We start from the raw sequence: 21,802 nt of genomic DNA, 5'->3' as shown, positions 1-21,802 counted from the left end.
ACAATATTAAAGAAAAGAAAAAAAAGTCACAAAAATTATAAAATATATATATATATATGAAGTTTGCTTTAAAAAATAGGGTCTCTTTTTTTTTTTTTTGCAAAGTAATAGTAGGTTATAAAAATGAAAATTAAAGGAGTAATACAGGACTTAAAAATTTAAAAAAATTTAAAAAAATAGTAAAAATATATCTAGGACTTTCTCTGGTGTTATTCTGGGCAGTGTGGGGTCAGTTCATTTTCGGATAGTTCCTTGATCCAGCTTACATTTCTTAAGATCTATAGGCCCCTTCCTATGTAGTCGGTACTAACTACAGGGTTTTAATCTATTGCATCTGTCACTTCCAAGGCAGTTCCCTCTGTTTTAGCTTCTTCTGTTTGCTGGTCTCTTCAGTGTCTCATTTCCGCCCTGACAAAAGGGGGCAGTGGTGGACACTTTTTTAGGCTCACTGTTGAGTCGCGCTGTGGGGAGGGAGGGATGCTGCAAACAAATAACACTGGCATGTGCTCGCAGTGTCTCAGCCACACTGGGTCTGCCCCAACTCATGGCACGTGTGCCCTCCCTGCCCACACTGCTCAGGCTCTATGTTGCTCTGCCGGAACCGTCGGAGGCCGGCCCTGGGCTGCATGCATTTCTCAGGTCTAAGCCGCTCAGGTTCAGGCACTCAGGTAGTCCTCAGAGGCACAGACTCCATTGGGCCTGCTTTTTGTGCCCTTCCCAGGTCCGAGCAGCTCAGGTGAGGTGTTTGGGGAGCGTGGTCGCTGTGACTTATCGCCTCTCCCGTCCCTGCCATTTGGTTTTCTGGGTGTACAACCAGTGCACCTTCTCAGGCGGATGTTGACCATTCAGAACCCCAAGAAGTCTTAGTTAGCAAAGAAACCTGCTTGCAGTTTGGTAGATAATGTCTCTCTGGGGCTGCGATTGCCCGCTTCTGGCTCTGGCTGCCTGTCATCGGAGGGGGATGGTCTGCAGTGGGCTAGTTCTGTTCAGTCCTTTGTTCTGTGAGCGGGCCTGGCGGTGTCTTAGGTTAGGACTTTTTCGCGTGGTAGCTATCCCACAGTCTGGTTTGCTAGCCCAAGTTAATTCCCTCAGATTGCCCTCGGGGCATTCAGGCCCAGTCCTTACTCTGGGCAATGCAGCCCGCGCCTCCCTGCCCAGCCCCCGCTTGCTAGTGGCGGGTGCAGGCATCTGCAGCTGCTTCTCCACTGGGGGAGTTACCTTTGGACATGTAATCTGTGGGTTTTAATTATTTATTTATTTTCCCTCCCAGTTATGTTGCCCTCTGTGGTTCCAAGGCTTAGGACAGACTCGGCAGTGAGAGTGTTTCCTGGTGTTTGGAAACGTCTCTCTTTTTAAGACTCCCTTCCCAGGACAGAGCTCTGTCCCCATCTCTTTTGTCTCTTTTTTTGTCTTTTATATTTTTTCCTACCTCCTTTTGAAGACACTGGGCTGCTTTTCTGGGTCCCTGATATCCTCTGCCAGCATTCAGAAATAGTTTTGTGGAATTTACTCAGCGTTTAAATGTTCTTTTGATGAATTTGTGGGGGAGAAAGTGGTCTCCCCGTCCTATTCCTCCACCATCTTCAGACTGCCCCACACCAGTTTCTTTTTAAAAGTTATTCTTGGCATATGTGGTGTGGCAGGTGTCTTAGTTTCCATTCCATCTCTACCCTTTATTAACTGGGCAGGGAGATATCAGGTAATTCAGCTGAAACATTTATGTTCAAAGCATCTTATGAAGATCAAGTGAGCTAACTGGGTGGGAAATATCTGGCACAGAAGAGCCAGTAAAATATTTCCTCAATCAATCTTATTTTGTTGGTTATATGCTAGTTGTACTTTATTATTAAATTTGGCTTCTTAAATATTAGGAAGTATTTATTAACTACATTGAACTTCCCAGGTAGTGCTAATGGTAAAGAACCTGCCTGCCAATGCAGGAGATATAAGAGAGGTGGTTTCAATCCCTGGGTTAGGCAGATTTCCTGGAGGAGGGCATGGCAACCCACTCCAGTATTCTTGCTTGGAGAATCCCATGGACAGAGGAGCCTGGCCGGCTATAGTCCATGGGATTGCAGAGTCAGACATGACTGAAGTGACTTAGTATGCATGTATTACCTAAATCAATTAATTAAATGTTATTCAAAATAAGTATTCAGATATACCTGAAATAAATGTTATTGATGTACTTGCTAGCAATAAAGGACATTCTAGAACTATTTTCCATACAACTTTTTGGGTAATTTTCATCATTGCTATTGTTTGCACTTGATTTTTGTACACAGAATTCACTTTTAGTCTTCATATTAATTCGATCCATACTGGTCTTGGGCAGTATATTCAGGAGGTGCTTCTGATAAAAACCCATGCAGTCTTTGTAGGAAATGAGAAGTCATAGTGCCTGACTTGATGATTTTTACCTCATGCTTAATAGACGTCATACTTTTATATTGTCCTTAGCTGGACTGATCAAGCTTTCTTCATTTCATTTTGCTTTTATTCTATTAAAAGGAAAGATATTTAATTTTATGTGTATTTTAAACTTTCAGGCAAAATTTTGGTATTGTAATTGCTTGTATCTGTCTATATAATTAAAAATTAGAATTACTATCGATAGCCTTACTAGACTAAGACAGACCACTCTTTTAATGCTAACAACTTCCTATCCTCTATATCAACTTGCATATTTTGTTAGAAACATCTAGAATTTTAGCCCTCTTTTCCCTATGAAAAATTACTTGATAATTTCTTTAAGCTTTGCTACCACATTCTCAGTCATTATTTAGACTCAAAAGTTTTGCTTGCCTTTTGTACATCATTAATTTTGTGTCCCACTTTCTCCCCTTTTGGGGATATTTTTTTTTTAATTTTTTTTTGTGGAGTTTTTCCTCAGGTAATTGCTTCAGAAATGATTTCAAGATTATAAAAGTCTGAATGTTCACATGTCCAAAAATGTCTATATGTTTCTTACTGATTTTATTTTGGGCTCTACCACACAGCATGAAGGACCTTAGTGCCCTGACCAGGGATTGAACCTGTGCTCCCTGCAGTGGAAGCATGGAGTCTTAACCAGTAGACCACCAAGGAAGACCTCCAAATGTCTATACTTTGACCTTATGGTTGAATTGAGTTTATCAGGTATAGAATAACAAATTTGAAAATCATTTCCTATTGAGCTTTTGAAGATTTTACTTGACTGTTTTTAATCATTTATAAGCATTGTGTAAGGAAAGATTTATTCTAAATTGAGTCTCATTCTTTGTAACTTCCTTTTTCTCTTTAAAACTTTTCAGGGTTTTATTTTCCCTTGTCATTCTCGTGTTTCACAAGATTTTGGGAGTGTGGATCTTTTCTCTGTAATCCTGTTTAGAATTTGGTGGATTCTTTGGATTTTTCATCATTGTAGGAAAAATGTATTCAATTTGCTTTGCTTATTATTGTTTGCTTATTTTTCTCTCTCCTTAAAACTCCTGTGATAAAGTCACTAGGATTTCTATTAATAGAACTATTTCCCATACTACTTAATTTGTTTAATGTTTTCATCATTATTATTTTGTACTCTATCCTTGTGGAAATCCATGTTACTGCTAAATCTTACTGCTGTTTAAAATAAGTGTAAATGGAACTAAATCTATTTTATTACTCAGCGTATTCATTTTTTGAAAAATATTTTTTGCCACCACATACTTAATTAACAAGAGCTTCTCAGTTTTCTAATAACTTTTTCTTTTCCATGGCTAAATTTATCTGATGATACACTTATTTTAACTTTTCTGTTTTCACTAAGTTAAATACTTCAAGGAATAGTTTTCTGAATTTTAAGTATGATGCTTATTATGCAATTGGAGGTCCTCAAATATCTTTTGAGTCTTGAAATTTTGTTCATATCTATGAGTTTCTAGACACTTTCAAATATTTATAGTATTGAATGCTGGAGTGTATTTTTTCACCTAGGTGTAAACATACAAGGTTTGCTCTGGCTATGTGATCCTTATTGGAAATGGGTATGCAAAGAAGCGGGGTGGGTGATATGCAGCCAAGGGACCCTCCACTGATATCTTTGAGTGATTTCTCTCCTTGACTTGTTATTCCTGTTTTCTGTCTACTGTCTGCTGACCAGCATCTCCTCTGGAAGTTAGTGGTGTCAGAACTCCGGCACAAAAACAGGGCTCTGTGAGGACTAGTGGGATAGCTCTACTCTTTTTTAAGATAAAACTAGCTCCCTATTCCTTTCTTTATTTGTCCTGCCCCCTTCTTCTGTTTTCACCTGGCCTTTCCATGGATTTTATGAGAAAAAGCTCTAAGAGAGTGCTTCTTTTTCTGCTTATATGATGAACAGAGATGTTCTCATCATTTGTTGTGATTGTGAATTCCAGTCCTTTGAAACTTTGATAGCTTCAATTTTACTACTAAAATATGGCCATCTCTGAGAAAGTGAATTTTGTTTAGTTGAGATTTCCATTGAAACTTACATGTTTATCAATACTAATGTAACCTTTTGTTTAAATATCTATTGACAAGACAAAGTGTACTGATGGTAAAGTCTTATTTATTTAAAAGTTCAAGGCTTATTTCATGTTTGGTGATAAGCTTGCACTTTGTTTGTTTGTTTTTTTCTTTGCACTTAGTTTTTATCAAGTGTTTGGATTCTAAGCTTTCAGTTGCCCTCACGCAAAGCACACCAATGGGTGTCTTTGTAGTTCTGGTGATCTGTCTTTCTATTTTGATTTTCCTTTTTCAATGGAATCAGAGGCATGCCAAAGGGAAGCTGCCACCTGGGCCCACTCCTCTCCCAATTGTTGGAAATATTCTGCAGATAAATATTAAGAATGTCAGCAAATCCATAAGCAAGGCAAGTATGATTACTTTTCTTCCAATTGTTTGTAATGAGTAAATAAGACTGCCCTATGTCTTGTCCCAGACTCCATAGTCCTAGACACCATGTTTGTTAAAAGTGGTTTTAAAGGGGAGTTCCCATTGGACACCCGGACATGGTTTCATTTATTTATTTATTTATTCATTGTTATTTATTTTTTATTCATTTATTTAAAAATATTTATTTTTGGCTGTGCTGGGTCTTCATTACTGTGCACAGGCTTTCTCTAGTTGTGGCAAACAGAAACTACACTCTAGTTGCAGTGTGTGGGCTCCTCCTTGCCATGACTTCTCTTGTTGCAATAGACAGATTCTGTGGCTCATGGGCTTCAGTAGTTGCCCCTCACAGTCTCCAGAGCATAGGCTCAGTCGCTGTGGCACTCAGGCTTGTTGTCTGCAGCATGTGGGGTTTTCCCAGACTAGGGATCAAACCAGATTCCCTTGCATTGCGAGGCAGATTCTTAACCGCTGGATTACCAGGGGAACCCTGTTAATTTATTTTCAATTGAGCTAAAGTTGATTTACAATATTATGTTAGTTTCAAGTGAGATTATAGAAAATTTTATAGATTATGCTCCTTTGAAATTTATTATAAATTATAGGCTGTATTCCCTGTGCTGAACAATTTATCCTTGTAGTTTATTTGTTTTATACATAGTAGTCTATAGTTTTTAATCCCCTACTGCTCATTTCCCCTTCCATTCTTCTTGTTTCCCACTGGTAACCACTAGTTTGTTCTCTATGTATGTGAGACTGTTTATATTCTGTTCAATTTATTCATTTTATTTAAAAAATATTCCACGTATAAATGATAACAGAGTATTTTTCCTTCTCTGTCTGACTTACTTCTCTAAGTGTAATGCCCTCCAGATTCATTTATATTATTGCAAATGGCAAAATTTCATTCTCTTTTATGGTTAAGATGGTAAAGATGGTAAAGAATCTGCCTACAATGTTGGAGACCTGGGTTCGATACCTGGGTTGAGAAAGATCCCCTGGAGAAGGGAATGTTACCCACTTCAGAATTCTTGCCTGGAGAATTCCATGGACAGAGGAGCCTGGTGGGCTACAGTCTCAGTTCAGTTCAGTCGCTCAGTCATGTCTGACTCTTTGCGACACCATGAATTGCAGCACGCCAGGCCTCCTTGTCCATCACCAGCTCCCGGAGTTCACTCAAACTCACCTCCATCAAGTCGGTGATGCCATCCAGCCATCTCACCCTCTGTCGTCCCCTTGTCCTCCTGCCCCCAATCCCTCCGAGCATCAGAGTCTTTTCCAATGAGTCAACTCTTTGCATGAGGTGGCCAAAGTACTGGAATTTCAGCTTTAGCATCATTCCTTCCAAAGAACACCCAGGACTGATCTCCTTTAGAATGGACTGGTTGGATCTCCTTGCAGTCCAGTCTAGAGGGTTGCAGAGTTGGACACAGCTTAGTGACTAACACTTTCACTTCACTAGGAGGCAGATCCAAAAATATATGCTATGAATCATGTCAAGGAGTATACAGCCTATGTTTCCTTCCAGCTGTTTTAGGGTTTCTGGTCTTACATTTAAGTCCTCAACCCTTTTTGAGTTAAGATTTATATATAGTATGAGAAAATATTTGTTTTTGTGTTGTTCAGTCACTGAGTCTTGTCTGACTCTTTGCGACCCATGGACTACAGCATGCCAGGATACTCTGTCCTCCACTATCTCCTGGAGTTTGCTCAAACTCATGTCCATTGAGTCAGTGGTGCTATCTAACCATCTCACCCTCTGCCACCCTCTTCTCCTTTGTCTTCAGTCTTTCCAAGCATGAGGGCCTTTTCCAATGACTTGGCTCTTCCCATCAGGTTGCCAAAGTATTGGAGCTTCAGCTTGATTAACAGTCCTTCCAATGAATATTCAGGACTGATTTCCTTTAGGATGGAATGGTTGGATCTCCTTGCAGTCCAAGGGACTCAAGAGTCTTCTCCCATACCACAATTCAAAAGCATCAGTTTTTCAGTGCTCAGCCTTCTTTATGGTTCACCTCTCACATCCATAAATGACTACTAGAAAAACTATAATTTTGGTTATATGGACCTTTGTCAGCAAAGTGATGTCTCTGCTTTTTGATATGCTGTCTAGATGTGTCATAGCTTTTCTTCCAAGGAGGAAACATCTTTTTATTTAATGGCTGCAGTCACTGTCCACAGTGATTTTGGAACCCAAGAAAATAAAATCTTTCACTGCTTCCACTTTTCCCTTTCTGTTTGCCATGAAAAAATGGGACCGGATGCCATGATCTTCGTTTTTTGAATGCTGAGTTTTAAGTCAGCTTTTTCACTTTTCTCTTTCACCTTCCTATAGTTCCTTTTCCCTTCTGCCATTAGATTGGTATCATCTGCATATCTGAGGTTATTGATATTTCTGCTGGTAATCTTGATGCCAGCTTATGATTCACCCAGCCCAGCATTTCATATGATGTACTCTGCATATAAGTTAAGATATACTCTTCATATAAGCAGGGTGACAATATACAGCCTTGTTTTACTCCTTTCCCAATTTTAAACCAGTCAATTGTTCCATTCCCAGTTTTAACTGCTGCTTCATCAGGTTTCACAGGAGATAGGTAAGGTGGTCTGGTACTCCCATCTCTTTAAGAATTTTTCACAGTTTTTTGTGATCCACACAGTAGAAGGATTTAGTGTAGTCAGTGAAGCAGAAGTAGATATTTTTCTGGAATTCGCTTGCTTTCTCCTAGAAGAGGATGAGACGGTTGGTTGGCTTCACCGACTCAGTGAACATGAGCTTGAGTAAACTCTGGGAGTTGGTGATGGACAGGGAGGTCTGGTGTGCTGCAGTCCATGGGGTCACAAAGAGTTGGACATAACTGAGTGACTGAACTGAACTGAACTGAACCTGCTTTCTTTATGATCCAATGAATGTTGGCAGTTTGATCTCTGGTTCCTCTGCCTTTTCTAAACCCAGCTTTTGCATTTGGAAAGTGTCGATTCATGTACTGCTGAATCCTCTTAGAAGATTTTGAGCCTAACCTTACTAGCATGTGAAATATTTTAATTTAATTCTTTTACATGTAGCTGTCTAGTTTTCCTCACACCACTTATTGAAGAAATTGCCTTTTCCCCACTGTATATTTTTGTGTCCTTTTTCACGGATTCGTTGTTCATGTAAGTGTGGATTATTTTCTGGGCTATATGTTCTGCTCCATAGACCTGTGTCCATTTTTGTGCCAGTACAATTCTGTTTTGGCTACTGTAACTTTGTACTGTAGTCTGACATCAGGAAGTATGATACTTTCAGTTCTGTTCTTTCTTTGGATATCTTTATCTACTTGAGATCTTTTGTGTTTCCATACAAATTTTAGAATTACTTGTTGTAGTACTTTGAAAATTACACTGGTATTTTGACAAGATTGTCTTTGAATCTGTTGATTTCCTTGGGTAATATGTAATATGTTCATTATAATAATATTAACTTTCCTTGTCCATGAGCATGTTGTCTTTCCATCTATTTGTATTGTCTTTTTTTTTTTTTTTTAATCAGCATCTTATACTTTTCTGAGTACATGTCTTTTACTTCCTTGGTTAATTAGATTTATTGCTTGGAATTTTATTCTCTTCTATGTGATGATAAATGGGATTGGTTTATTAATTTCTCTTTCCAATAGTTTGTTCTTATTGTTTAGAAATGGAACAGATTTCTGTACATTAATTTTTTATCCTACAGCTGTTCCAAATTCATTCATGAGCTCTAGAAGACTTTTGTTGGGACTTTTAGAATTTTGGACAGCAAGCAGTCCAACCAGTTCATCCTAAAGGAAATCAGTCCTGGATTCATTGGAAGGACTGATGCTAAAGCTGAAACTCCTATACTTTGGCCACCTGATGCTAAGAACTGATTCGTTGGAAAAGACCCTGATGCTAGGAAAGATTGAGGGCAGGAGGAGAAGGGGACGACAGAGGATGAGATGGTTGGATGACATCACCGACTCAATGGACATGAGTTTGAGTAAACCCCGGGAGTTGGTAATGGACAGGGAGACCTGGCGTGCTGCAGCCCATTGGGTTGCAAACAGTCGGACATTACTGAGCGACTGAACTGAACTTTGAATTTTGTATAGATAGTATTGTGTCATCTACAAATAAGAACAGTTTGACTTCATTCTATTCAATTTCAATTCCTTTTATTTCTCTTTCTTTGATTGCTATGGCTTTGATTTCTAATATGATATTTTAAGTAAAATTGGCAAGAGAGGGCATCCTTGTCTTGTTCTTGATTTTAGAGAAAATGCTTTCAACTTTTCACTGTCAAGTATGATGATGATAGCTGTGGACTTATCATATATGTGATTTTCAAATTATGTTGAAGTATGTTGCCTCTATACCTACCTTATGGAGAATTTTTAATCTTAAATAGATATTGGATTTTATAAAAAACTTTTCTACATTTATTGAACTATCATCTGATTTTATTTTTCCATTTGTTAATGTGGGGTATAGCATTGATTAATTTGAGAATATTGAACCATACTTGCATCCCTGGGATTAATCCCACTTGTCCATGATGTATGACACCCAGACATGATTCTAGATGGTATAAAGCTAAAGGTTGCCAGAATGGAATGAGATCAATGAGATCATTGTTGAAATTGTCAAAAGTAGGAATTCTCTGTCCATGTTGTGACCTATGTGTCCTTTATAACATTTATTTTTGATGAATTCTAATTGCAATGAAATTGCTTTAATTTTTAAAAACTGCATAGTTACAGAGTGACAATCCCAAAATTTCCCGAAAGAATACATTGATTTGAAATCAAGGAAATAACCAAGTTTCAAGAGATTTCACAGTTTCTGTTGTATTTGCTCAATGAATGAATAACTGTTCAATAGCTCTTTAAATCTTGAAGGAATTATCTGAAATCTGACTTCTCTGGGAAAGGTAGTCATGAGAGCACTACCCCTGGAAGCTCCTCCTTCTGTGTATCAGACTCTGGTTTTGAAGAGATTGTGTCAGCACCCCAGCTCATACAGTTCTTAACTCACAGCCTTGGTCAAACTTTAAAAATCTCTCTGAGCTTTAATTTCTATTTTTTTTAAAAAGGTGAATAATAATTATTATGCACAAATATTAATACCTGAGCTTAACAAGTTGTTGAATGCCTACTTTCAGTCCCAGGTGTGTCAGACGCTGGAAACTTTCAAAGTGAAAGAAAGTGAAAATTTTAATCACTCAGTCATGTCTGACTCTTTGCAAGCCCATGGACTGTAGCCCACCAGCCAGGCTCCTCTGGCTATGGAATTCTCTAAGGAAGAATACTGGAGTGGGTAGGGTTGAACCCAGGTCTCCTACATTGCAGGCAGGTTCTTTAACTATCCAAGCAGTGAATTAAAACAAACAAAAAAAGGTCAGCAGTACGGAATTTACAGTCTAGATGGTAGGCATGTATTTATGAAACACTCATGCAAATAAGTGGATGATTACAAACCAAGTAATAGGAACACAGTAGAAAAAGGTGATGTAGTTTAAAGGATTACAGGTCAGAGGCACAGTCAGTAAGGGTTCTCTGTGGAAGTGAAATTGGAGCTGAGATCTGAAAAATAATTAGACATTAACTGGATAAAATACAGGTAATTGTTTGTTCCATTTTTTTTTTCAGTCTGAAGCAGACTTAGTTATTGGAATGTCTGAAAGAGGACCAATTTGTTTGTCGCCCAGAGAGTAGGTAAAAGCTTGGTGTGAGATGAGATTAGGCAGGTAAGCAGGAACCAGAGTATGTAGATCTTACAGGGATTTTAAGAATATAGGTCTTTACCATAAGAGCAATATGATGTTCTTTAACATATGCTTTGTGAAATGGGTTGCTGTAGGGAGAATGAATTATAAGGTAGCAAAAGAACTCAAATATTGGACAAGTTGAAAGAGTGAAAGTCTATATCATGTACTACACTAAATAAGCTGCTATGACAGAAAGACCACAATAATGCAGTGACTTAAGGAAGACAGTTTATTTCTGCCTTCCACATAGAAGGCATAGAGTTAAGTGCTGCTGGCCTGCCTCTCCTCCACCAGGTCTTTCAGAGAACTGGATCTTCTCAGTCTTGTAGTTTACCATCCTGTGCTCTAAGGCTGTTGTTCTCATTTGCAGTCACAGAGGGGTCATCTGCACGCTGTCATTTCAACCTATGGATAGGAGGAGAAATGAAAGATGTGTTGTCACCCATTTATGCCAGTGCAGAATTTGTAACCATCCCTTCTGCTTATCTCCATTCATGAAAACTTACTTACGTCATCACACTGGGAAGATGGAAAATGTCTGTGGCTACGTCCTTGTGTATTTTGAAAGCTTAGAGGTCTCTGGTGCTACAGATGTGAAGAATGGATGATGAGGGGATGATTATTAGTCTGCATATGTGAGAGATGGAGCACCTTCCTTTAAACAGAAGAAACATATCATTTATTGCCACTATAAGAAGGAAGGAGCAATTATAGGTTTAGCAAAAAAAAGTTTAATAGACTAATACTAATAAAATTCATACTATGGCCTTTGTCACATAGTAGGAGCTGAATAAAGAATAACTATTGATGGTGATGATAATAATAACAGCATTCCTAATAATGTAATGATAATTACCATTGTAGTAAAGTGATGTCATATTAAATTACTAGTTCTAGAAATCAAAATCTTTTATAATGGATGAATCTTAAGAAGATTAAAAATATTTCCCACATTATCTACATTTTCCTACATTATCTACATTTTCAGTTTTGAAATGCTCACTGTTCTTACATCTCCTGTTCCTTTTCCAGCTAGCAGAAGATTATGGTCCTGTGTTCACTCTGTATTTTGGCATGAAGCCCACTGTGGTGTTGCATGGATATGAAGCAGTGAAGCAAGTCCTGATTGATCAGAGTGAGGAATTTTCTGGCAGAGGTAGTTTACCAGCAGCAGACAACATCAACCAGGGATTAGGTATGTTTCTATTTGAGGAGTGTGTGGGAATTGTAAGTTGGAAAGATTCAAATAGGCTAAGGAATTGAGAAATTATAGGTAATAGAGAAGTTTATGAAAACATCATCATTAAACAGTTTTCTATGGATCATTAATCCATATTTAAAATTATGAAGATGACACAGTCTGAATGAAACAGTAAGTGCAGTGAAAGCAAATCTTCTAACCACTAATGTTCTATTAATAAATTATGGCAAGGTAAGAAAACGAGAAAGAGACAGAGAGAAAAAGAAGGAAGGAAAATGACAATGAATTATCCTATTTATCGAATATTTTGCTTTCTGGCCTGAGTCATGGTTGCTAAGAGACTAGTTTTGGAAGCCTGCATAATATATACATGGAACCAACAAAGGTTTGAAGTATGTACATTGCATTCAATTTTCTATTCTTGTTAGAATAAAAAAAGCACAACAATTTTTTTTTTTTATCCAATAGAATGTAATACAAAGCATAAAGCACAAATATGCTCTGAAAAGAGGGTCATGGGGAAAGACAATAAATATAAATTAGAATATTAAAGAAAATCTTTTGAAATCAAATACTTGCTCTGTCTGTCATCTGTGTTTTAATAGCTAGACCTTAAACTGTCCCATCCTCTGTGGGTCACTGGTTTCATACAAAAATAATGCCTGAATAGGGTCACTTCATCCTTTACATTGTTTTTTAAGGTCTTATTTGACAAGGTCCCTAAGAGCATTGTCTTTTCCTCTGACTTGTCCTTGGCTCTGGAAATCTGACATTGAACTTTCTTGGTACAATGTGAAAAACAGACGACAGACAGTGCAAGTATTCGATTTCAAAAGATTTTCTTTAATATTCTAATTTACATTTATTGTGTTTCCATGTGACCCTCTTTTTAGAGCATTTTTGTGCTTTATGCTTTGTATTATAGACCTAGCCTAGCTGTGGGGTTGTCAGAAGGGGGTTGCAGGGACCCACAGGGTAGAACACAAGAAGACATCCATATTTTGTGGAAGAGATTAGCAAATAGAGGGAAAATGTCAAAATGGGAAGAGCTATGGCCATGTCCCTTACTTGAGGAATAGACTTTCATGAGCTTCCTTTCAATACACAAGTGCTGTTTATCCCTGTCTTAAGAATTGACTCTTTTTTTTTTTTTTTTTTTTTTTTTTTTTTGATCCTCCATTTTTTATTGAAATACAGTTGTGTTACTTTGGGGTATATAACAAAGTAATTCTTATATATGTATATATATATGCTTTTTCAGATTCTTTTTCCTTATAGGCTATTCCAAAATATTGAGTAGAGTTCCCTGTGCTATAATACAGTAGGTCCTTGTTGGTTATCTATTTTCTTTTTTTTTTTTTTTTTAATTTTATTTTATTTTTAAACTTTACATAACTGTATTAGATTTGCCAAATATCAATCTTTTGTTGTTTCTCCTACAGTTCATTTTCAATGCCCAAATCAATCCTGAAAACTTAACCTATAACTTGGACTCTATGGATTGTTAGCTGAGTCATCAAAGAGCAAGCATTTTACCTCTGTGATTTTCAGCATCCTCATAAGTAAATGGGAGACAAAACACTTGGTTCTTAGGGTTGTTCTGAATTTTGCAGGGGCTAATGGGTAAGGAAGAGTGTAGTAATATGTAAAACCAAGAGTCTTGAAAGTAAGATACAAGCTGGGTTAAGAGAGGAGGAGGCAGGTGATAAAGGGCCCGATAGGAATTCCTGAGGCTGTCACTACTATATTTAATCCCTGCTTAGGTGTCCTTGTCATTTCCTCTTTAAAGACTCTCAGCTAGAATTTATGGCAGTGGATTATTCTCTGTTTTTGGTTTGTGTCCTGATAGGAATTATTTTCAGCAGTGGAGAAAAGTGGAAGCAAACTCGGCGTTTCTCCCTCATGGTTTTGAGGAATATGGGGATGGGGAAGAGGACGATTGAACACAGAATTCAAGAGGAAGCCTTATGTTTGGTGGAAGCATTAAAAAAAACCAATGGTGGGTATTTCTTTATGTAATTAATAGTAACTGCTTGGGCAGACTAAATGCTATTACAAGTAGACTACAGAGAGATAATGGCTCAAATACAACAGAAGTTGACTTCCTGCTCACATGACAGTAGCAGGAGGGTAAGTCGCTGGCATAATGGCCTTTTCAAGCACCTGGTTTCCAGGGCCTTTGATGCCTTCAGCACATGAATGCCTTCCTGTGGCACCCAGAGTTCATCTCTTTGAATGGTAGAGTGGGGATAGTAAAGAAGAAAGAAAAGAACAAATAATGTTTTTAACAGGTAAGATATGGCACTTGCACACAAAGTTCTTTCATATTCCCTGGGCTGTAACTCAGTCACAGGGCCACACCTAAATGTACAAGGAGCTGGGAAATGTGGTTAGCTGTGTGCACAGGAAGAAGAGGAGAACATGGATTGTGGTAATCTGCAAGTAACTTGAAAGACTAAGTTCTCAGGTAACTTCTTGAGAAGCATTTCAAATATTTTGCAACATAAACATGTCATGTCATTATGCCATATAGCACCTTAAACTTGAACAGTCCTGTCTATCAGTGATATCTTAGTAAAACTGAAACAAAATTAGTGGTTCAGGTGTGGACTTTGCACCAAATCCTTCTCTGAGTAGGCCTGTATTACAGCTCCTCTGTGGGTGTGAAGGGAGGGAGCTTCAGTAGCACACATCTGCTTAGTGTACACGTGTGTGGATACCCATGCAGGACAGGAAGAGGGGATAGGAGAGAAAGGGGTGAGTAGGAGACTTGACAGGGAAGGAACAAGATGAGGATCTTAAGTCTGTGCTTTTGTAAACTACAGTATTTAAATTTGAAGAACATTATGAACTTAAAACACTATATTCTAAAAGGTGCTAAGCTTCAAGGTTTTTTACTAATGTTATATTATTGTTCAGATAGGTTTTGCCCCTCATTTTTTGTTGTTACTCATATAAATAATGCAATTATTACAAATATTTGCATGATTTGGGTTTCCTCTTTTGAGTAAGTTTCTCAAGATGGCAATAAAGTGTCAATGAACATCATTTGAACTTGGTCCATATTATCTAGGAATGGGTGGGAGATCTGGCAGACGAAGAACACAAGGCTCAGCCTGCATAGATTGTTCTCTATTCTTTTTTCAAATTTAACATATTAAATAAATATTTTCACATGATTAATTTTTAAATGTTTATCATGAATATTGTTAACAAAATAGAATAGTACATTATTTTGGATATACCATGATTTATTTTAGGCCAAATAGTTCGCTTTCAGTTTTTTGTTGCTAATAATATTAAACAATGCAATCTATATTAATCATTGAATATCCCTGATTATTTTATAGAGTAAAATTTTGGAAATGCAATTAATAAATCAGTAAATATTGGGTTTTAGCATGTTGTTGTTGTTCAGTCATTAAGTGATACCTGACAGTTTGTGACCCCATGGACCGCAGAACACCAGGCTTCAATGTTTTTCAATATCCCCCAGTGTTTGCTCAAATTCATGTACATTAATTTGGTGATGCCCTCTAACCATCTCATCCTCTGTCACACCCTTCTCCTCCTGCCCTCAATCTTTCCCAGCATTAGAGTTGGCTCTTACCATCAGGTGGCCAAAGAATTGGAGCTTCAGCTTCAGCATCAGTCTTCCAATGAATATGCAGGGTTGATTTCCTTTATGATTGACTTGTTTGATCTCCTTGCTATCCGAGGGACTCTCAAGAGTCTTTTCTAGGACTACAATTGGAAAGCATCAATTCTTTGGCACTTAGCCTTCTTTATGATCCAACTCTCACATCCTCTCATGACTACTGGAAAAACCATAGCTTTGACTAGATGGATCTTTGTCAGCAAACTGATGTCTCTACTTTTTAATATATTATCTAGGTTTGTAATCTTTTCTTTCAAGGAGCAAGTATCTTTTAAACTGTTTATTATTAACTGATTCAATTTTCCCATAGTAAGTATGACCTTCTCTCAGCTTCCTTGCCTATGACCCCCCAGACTGCTCAAATCCACCTAACTATGGAGACCTCATCCTCTTGGGGTAGCCCAGTTTGTCACTGGTTAACTAACTGTTGTAAGTTTATTTCACATGTTGAGCAGAACCTTTTTTCTCATAATCTCTACTTTTTGACCCCTACTAAGTTTTTATTCTGTAGTAAAGTGTTGTTGTAGTAGTCACCAGGCAGAGGCAGGATGGATTTTCCACTGAAAATTTAGTATAACTGTTGAGGTTGGTAGTGATACACACATTTCAATAGGATATGAAAAGTTCTGTTACTCACATAATGAGGCTTTTGGGGTAGGGCACAGTGCTAGAAAACCAATCGAAAAATGCTTGGAGAAAGCTGGAAAAGGATACCGGCTTGGAATTTTTATGGTGGTTAGGGGGTGGAGTAGGGGGGTGGAGATCCAATGTATGTGTGGTTTAAACTTCCTGCTTTGTGCCAAAGAAGCAATCACATCAGCTAGTCCAAGTGTGAGTAGAAGAAGAAAAATTAAGGCTTAAAAGATGCCAGGACTCAAAAAACAAAAAATGGTGTCATATCCTCTATTTTATATTGTTAACCTGTCTATAGTTCAGTTCGGATCAGTTGCGCAGTCGTGTCCGACTCTTTGCAACACAATGGACTGCAGCATGCCAGGCTCCCCTGTCCATCACCAACTCCCGGAGTCCACTCAAACTCATGTCCATTGAGTCAATGATCCCCTTCTCCTCCTGCCTTCAATCTTTCCCAGCATCAGTTGTCTTTTCATATGAGTCAATTCTTCTCATCAGGTGGCCAAAGTATTGGAGTTTTAGCTTCAGTATCAGTCCTTCCAATGAATATTCAGGACTGATTTCCTTTAGGATGTACTGGTTGGATCTCCTTGCAGTCCAAGGGACTCTAAAGAGTCTTCTCCTACAACACAGTCAAAGGCATCAATTCTTCAGTGCTCAACTTCCTTATAGTCCAACTCTCATATCTATACATGACTACTGGAAGAACTATAGATTTCACTAGATGGACATTTGTTGGCAAAGTAATGTCTCTGTTTTTTTTTTTTTTTTTTTTTTTTATATGTTGTCGAGGTTGGTCAAAGTTTTCTTTCAAGGAGCAAGTGTCTTTTAATTTCATGGCTGCAGGCACCATCTGCATTGATTTTGGAGCCCCTCAAAATAAAGTCTGTCACTGTTTCCATTGTTTCCCCATCTATATGTCATGAAGTGATAGGACCAGATGCCATGATCTTAGTTTTCTGAATGTTGAGGTTTAAGCCAGCGTTTTCACTCTCCTCTTTCACTTTCATCAAGGGGCTCTTTAATTCTTCTTTGCTTTCTGCCATAAGTGTGGTGTCATCTGCATATCTGAGGTTATTGATATTTCTCCCTGAAATCTTGACTCTAGCTTGAGCTTCACCCAGCTCAGCATTTCACACGATATACTATGCCAGCAAATTTGGAAAACTCAGCAGTGGCCACAGGACTGGAAAAGGTCAGTTTTCATTCCAATCACAAAGAAAGGCAATGCCAAAGAATGCTCAAGCTACCACACAATTGCACTCATCTCACACGCTAGTAAATTAATGCTCAAAATTCTCCAAGCCAGGCTTCAGCAATACGTGAACTGTGAACTTCCAGATGTTCAAGTGGCTTTAGAAAAGACAGAGGAGCCAGAGATCCAATTGTGAACATCTGCCGGATCATCAAAAAAGCAAGAGTTCCAGAAAAACATCTATTTCTGCTTTATTGACTATGCCAAAGCCTTTGACTGTGTGGATCACAAGAAACTGTGGAAAATTCTAAAAGAGATGGGAATACCAGACCACCTGACCTGCCTCTTGAGAAACCTATATGCAGGTCAGGAAGCAACAGTTAGAACTGGACATGGAACAACAGACTGGTTCCAAATAGGAAAAGGAGTACGTCAAGGCTGTATATTGTCACCCTGCTTATTTAACTAATATGCAGAGTACATCATGAGAAATGCTGGGCTAGAAGAAGCACAAGCTGGAATCAAGATTTCCTGGAGAAATGCCAATAACTTCAGATATGCAGAGGACACCACCCTTATGGCAGAAAGTGAAGAGGAACTCAAAAGCCTCTTGATGAAAGTGAAAGTGGAGAGTGAAAAAGTTGGCTTAAAGCTCAACATTCTGAAAATGAAGATCATGGCATCTGGTCCCATCACTTCATGAGAAATAGATGGGGAAACAGTGGAAACAGTGTCAGACTTTATTTTTCTGGGCTCCAAAATCACTGCAGATGGTGACTGCAGCCATGAAATTAAAAGACGCTTACTCCTTGGAAGGAAAGTTATGACCAACCTAGATGGCATATTCAAAAGCAGAGACATTACTTTGCCAACAAAAGTCCATCTAGTCAAGGCTATGGTTTTTCCAGTGGTCATGTATGGATGTGAGAGTTGGACTGTGAAGAAGGCTGAATGCAGAAGAATTGATGCTTTTGACCTGTGGTGTTGGAGAAGACTCTTGAGAGTGCCTTGGACTGCAAGGAGATCCAATCAGTCCATTCTGAAGGAGATCAGCCCTGGGATTTCTTTGGAAGGAATGATGCTAAAGCTGAAACTCCAGTACTTTGGCCACCTCATGCGAATAATTGACTCGTTGGAAAAGACTCTGATGCTGGGAGGGGTTGGGGGCAGGAGGACAAGGGGACGACAGAGGGTGAGATGGCTGGATGGCATCACCGACTGGATGGACATGAGTTTGAGTGATCTCCGGGAGTTGGAGATGGACAGGGAGGCCTGGCATGCTGCGATTAATGGGGTCACAAAGAGTCGGACACAACTGAGAGACTGAACTGAACTGAACTATGCATATAAGTTAAATAAGCAGGGGGACTATATACAGCCTTGATGTACTCCTTTACCGATTTGGAACTAGTCTGTTGTTCCATGTCCAGTTCTAAATGTTGCTTCTTGACCTGCCTACAGGTTTCTCAGAAGGCAGGTAAGGTGGTCTGGTAGTCCCATCTCTTGAAGAATTTTCCACAGTTTCTTATGATCCACACAGTTAAAGGCTTTGGTCTAGTCAATAAAGCAGAGGTAGATATTTTTCTGGAACTTTCTTGCTCTTTCTATGATCCAATGGATGTTGGCAATTTGATCTCTTGTTCCTCTGCCTTTCCTAAATCCAGCCTGAACATGTGGAAGTTCATGGTTCACATACTGTTGAAGCCTCGCTTGGAGAATTTTGAGCATCACTTTGCAGCGTATGAGATGAATGCCATTGTATGGTAGTTTGAACATTCTTTGGCCTTGCCTTTTTTTGGGATCGGAATGAAAATTGAACTTTTCCAGTCCTGTGGCCTCTGCTGAGTTTCCAAACTTGCTGGCATATTGAGTGTAGCACGTTCACAGCATCATCTTTTAGGATTTGAAATTGCTCAACTGGAATTCCATCACTTCCACTAGCTTTGTTTGTGGTGATGTTTCCTAAGGCCCACTTGACTTCACATTCCAGGATGTCTGGCTGTAGGTGGGTGACCACACCATCGTGGTTATCTGGGTCATTAAGATCTTTTTGTGTAGTTCTTTGTATTCTTGCCACCTCTTCTTACTGTCTTCTGCTTTTGTTAGGTCCATACCGTTTCTGTCCTTTGTTGTGACCATCTTTGCATGAAACGTTCCCTTTGTATCTCTGATTTTCTTGACGCGATCTCTAATCTTCAATCCCTCTCATTATTGTCTTCTCAGAGAAAAGCACACTCAACCTTTTTCAATGCATTTTGTAAAATGTGATTGCAATTCTCCTCAGTCTCCTTGCCTTCTTATTATATTGGTCAGTTTCTTCTGGGTATTTTGAAGAATATCAACACCAAGAGCTAAATTTTATAATTTTAAATTATAAATGATCTCCTTCTTGTGTATTACCTTGTGGCTTTAATTGGAGAATGATATAAATAGAATAATTTGGAGAAATTTAACAAATAAATAACACTGGATTAGATAATTTTGCTTAGGGAAACACAATTTTATTTTGTTGTTGTTGTTCAGTTGCCAAGTAATGTCCGACTCTTCGCAACTCCATGGACTACTGCATGCCAGGCTTTTCTGTCCTTCATTACCTTCCAGAGTTTGCTCAAACTCATGTCAGCCCCTTCTCATTTTGCCCTCAGTCTTTCCCAGCATCACAGTCTTTTCCAATGAGTCAGTTCTTTGGATCAGATGGCCAAAATATTGGAGCTTCAGCTTTAGCACTAAAGAATATTCAGGACTGATTTCCTTCAGTACTGACTGGCTTAATCTTGCTGTCCAAGGGACTCTCAGGAGTCTTCTTCAGCACCACAGTTCGAAAACATCAATTCTTTAGCACTCAGCCTTCTTTATTGTCCAACTCTCTAGGCATGTTGAATTTATAGTGATGATGGCAGGTTCAGGTTGTTCCAATAATAAAAACATCTTAGAAATCAACCTTTCTCCATTATTTTAAACAGTAAACTTAAGATTTATTTGCAAATTATATTCCAACTTTTTAATATTGTTTTTAGGATCTCCATGTGATCCTACTTTCCTTCTGACCTATGCTCCCTGCAATGTGATCTGCTCCATTATATTCCGGAATCGTTTTGAATACAGTGATGAAAGTTTTCTGACCTTGGCAAAGTATATTCATGAGAATGCAACAATTTTTTGCACCCCCTGGATTGAGGTAAGGTCAAAGTTCTCTTTAAATAAGAAATAACTTTCTATCTAAAGTGATTACCACATTTCTTTGTGCTATTGCTTGGTACCACTTAGTGAGTTATCATGGAGAAGGAAATGGCAACCCACTTCAATATTCTTGTGTAGAGAATCCTGTTGCTGGAGGAGCCTGGTGGGCTGCTGTCTATAGGGTCGCACAGAGTCCGACACGACTGAAGTGACTTCGCATGCATTAGAGAAGGAAATGACAGCCCACTACAGTGTTCTTGCCTGGAGAATCCCAGGGATGGCGTAGCCTGGTGGGCTGCCATCCATGGGGTTGCACAGAGTCAAACATGACTGCAGTGACTTAGCAGCAGGAGCAGCAGCGAGTTATCAAAGCAATTGAATGTGTTGAAATGAGTTTGTAAACAAAATATAAGAATAGTAATAAAAAATAGTGCAACAATTATAGCAAGTTTTTTTTTGAGAAATCTTTTTTCCTTTGATTTTTATGTGTTTAAATAAGATGTATATACATTGTATTTTTACTGTTAGTAAACTGTCAGAAAAAAAACAATAACCTATGCTGTACTATAACTAACAACTAAAATTCCATGGATGATAATGTTATGATGTTTTCTACCTGAGAAGGACTCTAGAGAGCAAGTAGTCTATGGAACAGAAAGCTCACTGGAAATACTGAGCTTATTTTCAAAGTAACCTAACCAAAAGAAGAATGAGTTAGATATAAAAACTAGATTTCTTGATTCTCTATCCAGTTTGATACAAGATCAGATCAGATCAGATCAGATCAGTCACTCAGTCGTGTCTGACTCTTTGCGACCCCATGAATCGCAGCACGCCAGGCCTCCCTGTCCATCACCAGCTCCCGGAGTTCACTGAGAAGATAGCAGCTGAATAAATTTCTTCAGTACCTACCGAGGGTATTAAGTCATGAAGATACTGTTTAAAAAGGATTCTGTAAACTCTAGGACTGTGATGGCCAAATGAATAAGGGCAATGTGTACATTTCTGAAGATGTAAAATGCCTAAATAAAAGTAAATTAGGTAATATAGGCATTTCCTTAGTCTTTATGGTATAGTTTCTTCATTTAAAAAATGGTATGGTGTGAACAGACTTAAAAGGAGTTATTGACAGTAATACAATAATACTAGGAGACATTAACACATCACTTACATCAATGGACAGAACAGTTCAGTCCAGTCACTTAGTTGTGTCTGACTCTTTGCAGCCCCATGGACAGAACAGCCAAACTAAATTAGTAAGGAAACATTGGCCTTAATCAACATATTAGACATGATGGA

At 38.4% G+C, this 21,802-nt stretch overlaps 1 protein-coding gene across 2 annotated transcripts in view; it reads left to right on the top strand.

Moving 5' to 3' along the window:
* Window positions 1–4,684: 4,684 nt before the first annotated feature.
* Window positions 4,685–21,802, top strand: part of LOC129636563 (cytochrome P450 2C31-like) — a 52,194-nt gene continuing 35,076 nt past the window's right edge. The window contains exons 1-4 of one of the 2 annotated variants that reach the window (XM_055560034.1): window positions 4,685–4,852; window positions 11,669–11,831; window positions 13,687–13,836; window positions 20,341–20,501. In XM_055560034.1, coding sequence (XP_055416009.1) covers window positions 4,685–4,852; window positions 11,669–11,831; window positions 13,687–13,836; window positions 20,341–20,501 — 642 coding nt within the window. Of the gene's footprint in view, window positions 4,857–11,668; window positions 11,832–13,686; window positions 13,837–20,340; window positions 20,502–21,802 lie in introns of both variants that reach the window. The other variant, XM_055560035.1, reaches the window with a different exon arrangement.

Source organism: Bubalus kerabau, chromosome 22 (genome assembly GCF_029407905.1).
Source record: "Bubalus kerabau isolate K-KA32 ecotype Philippines breed swamp buffalo chromosome 22, PCC_UOA_SB_1v2, whole genome shotgun sequence".
NCBI classification, from domain to species: Eukaryota; Metazoa; Chordata; class Mammalia; order Artiodactyla; family Bovidae; genus Bubalus; species Bubalus kerabau.
This window is presented reverse-complemented; position numbering and strand designations above follow the sequence as displayed.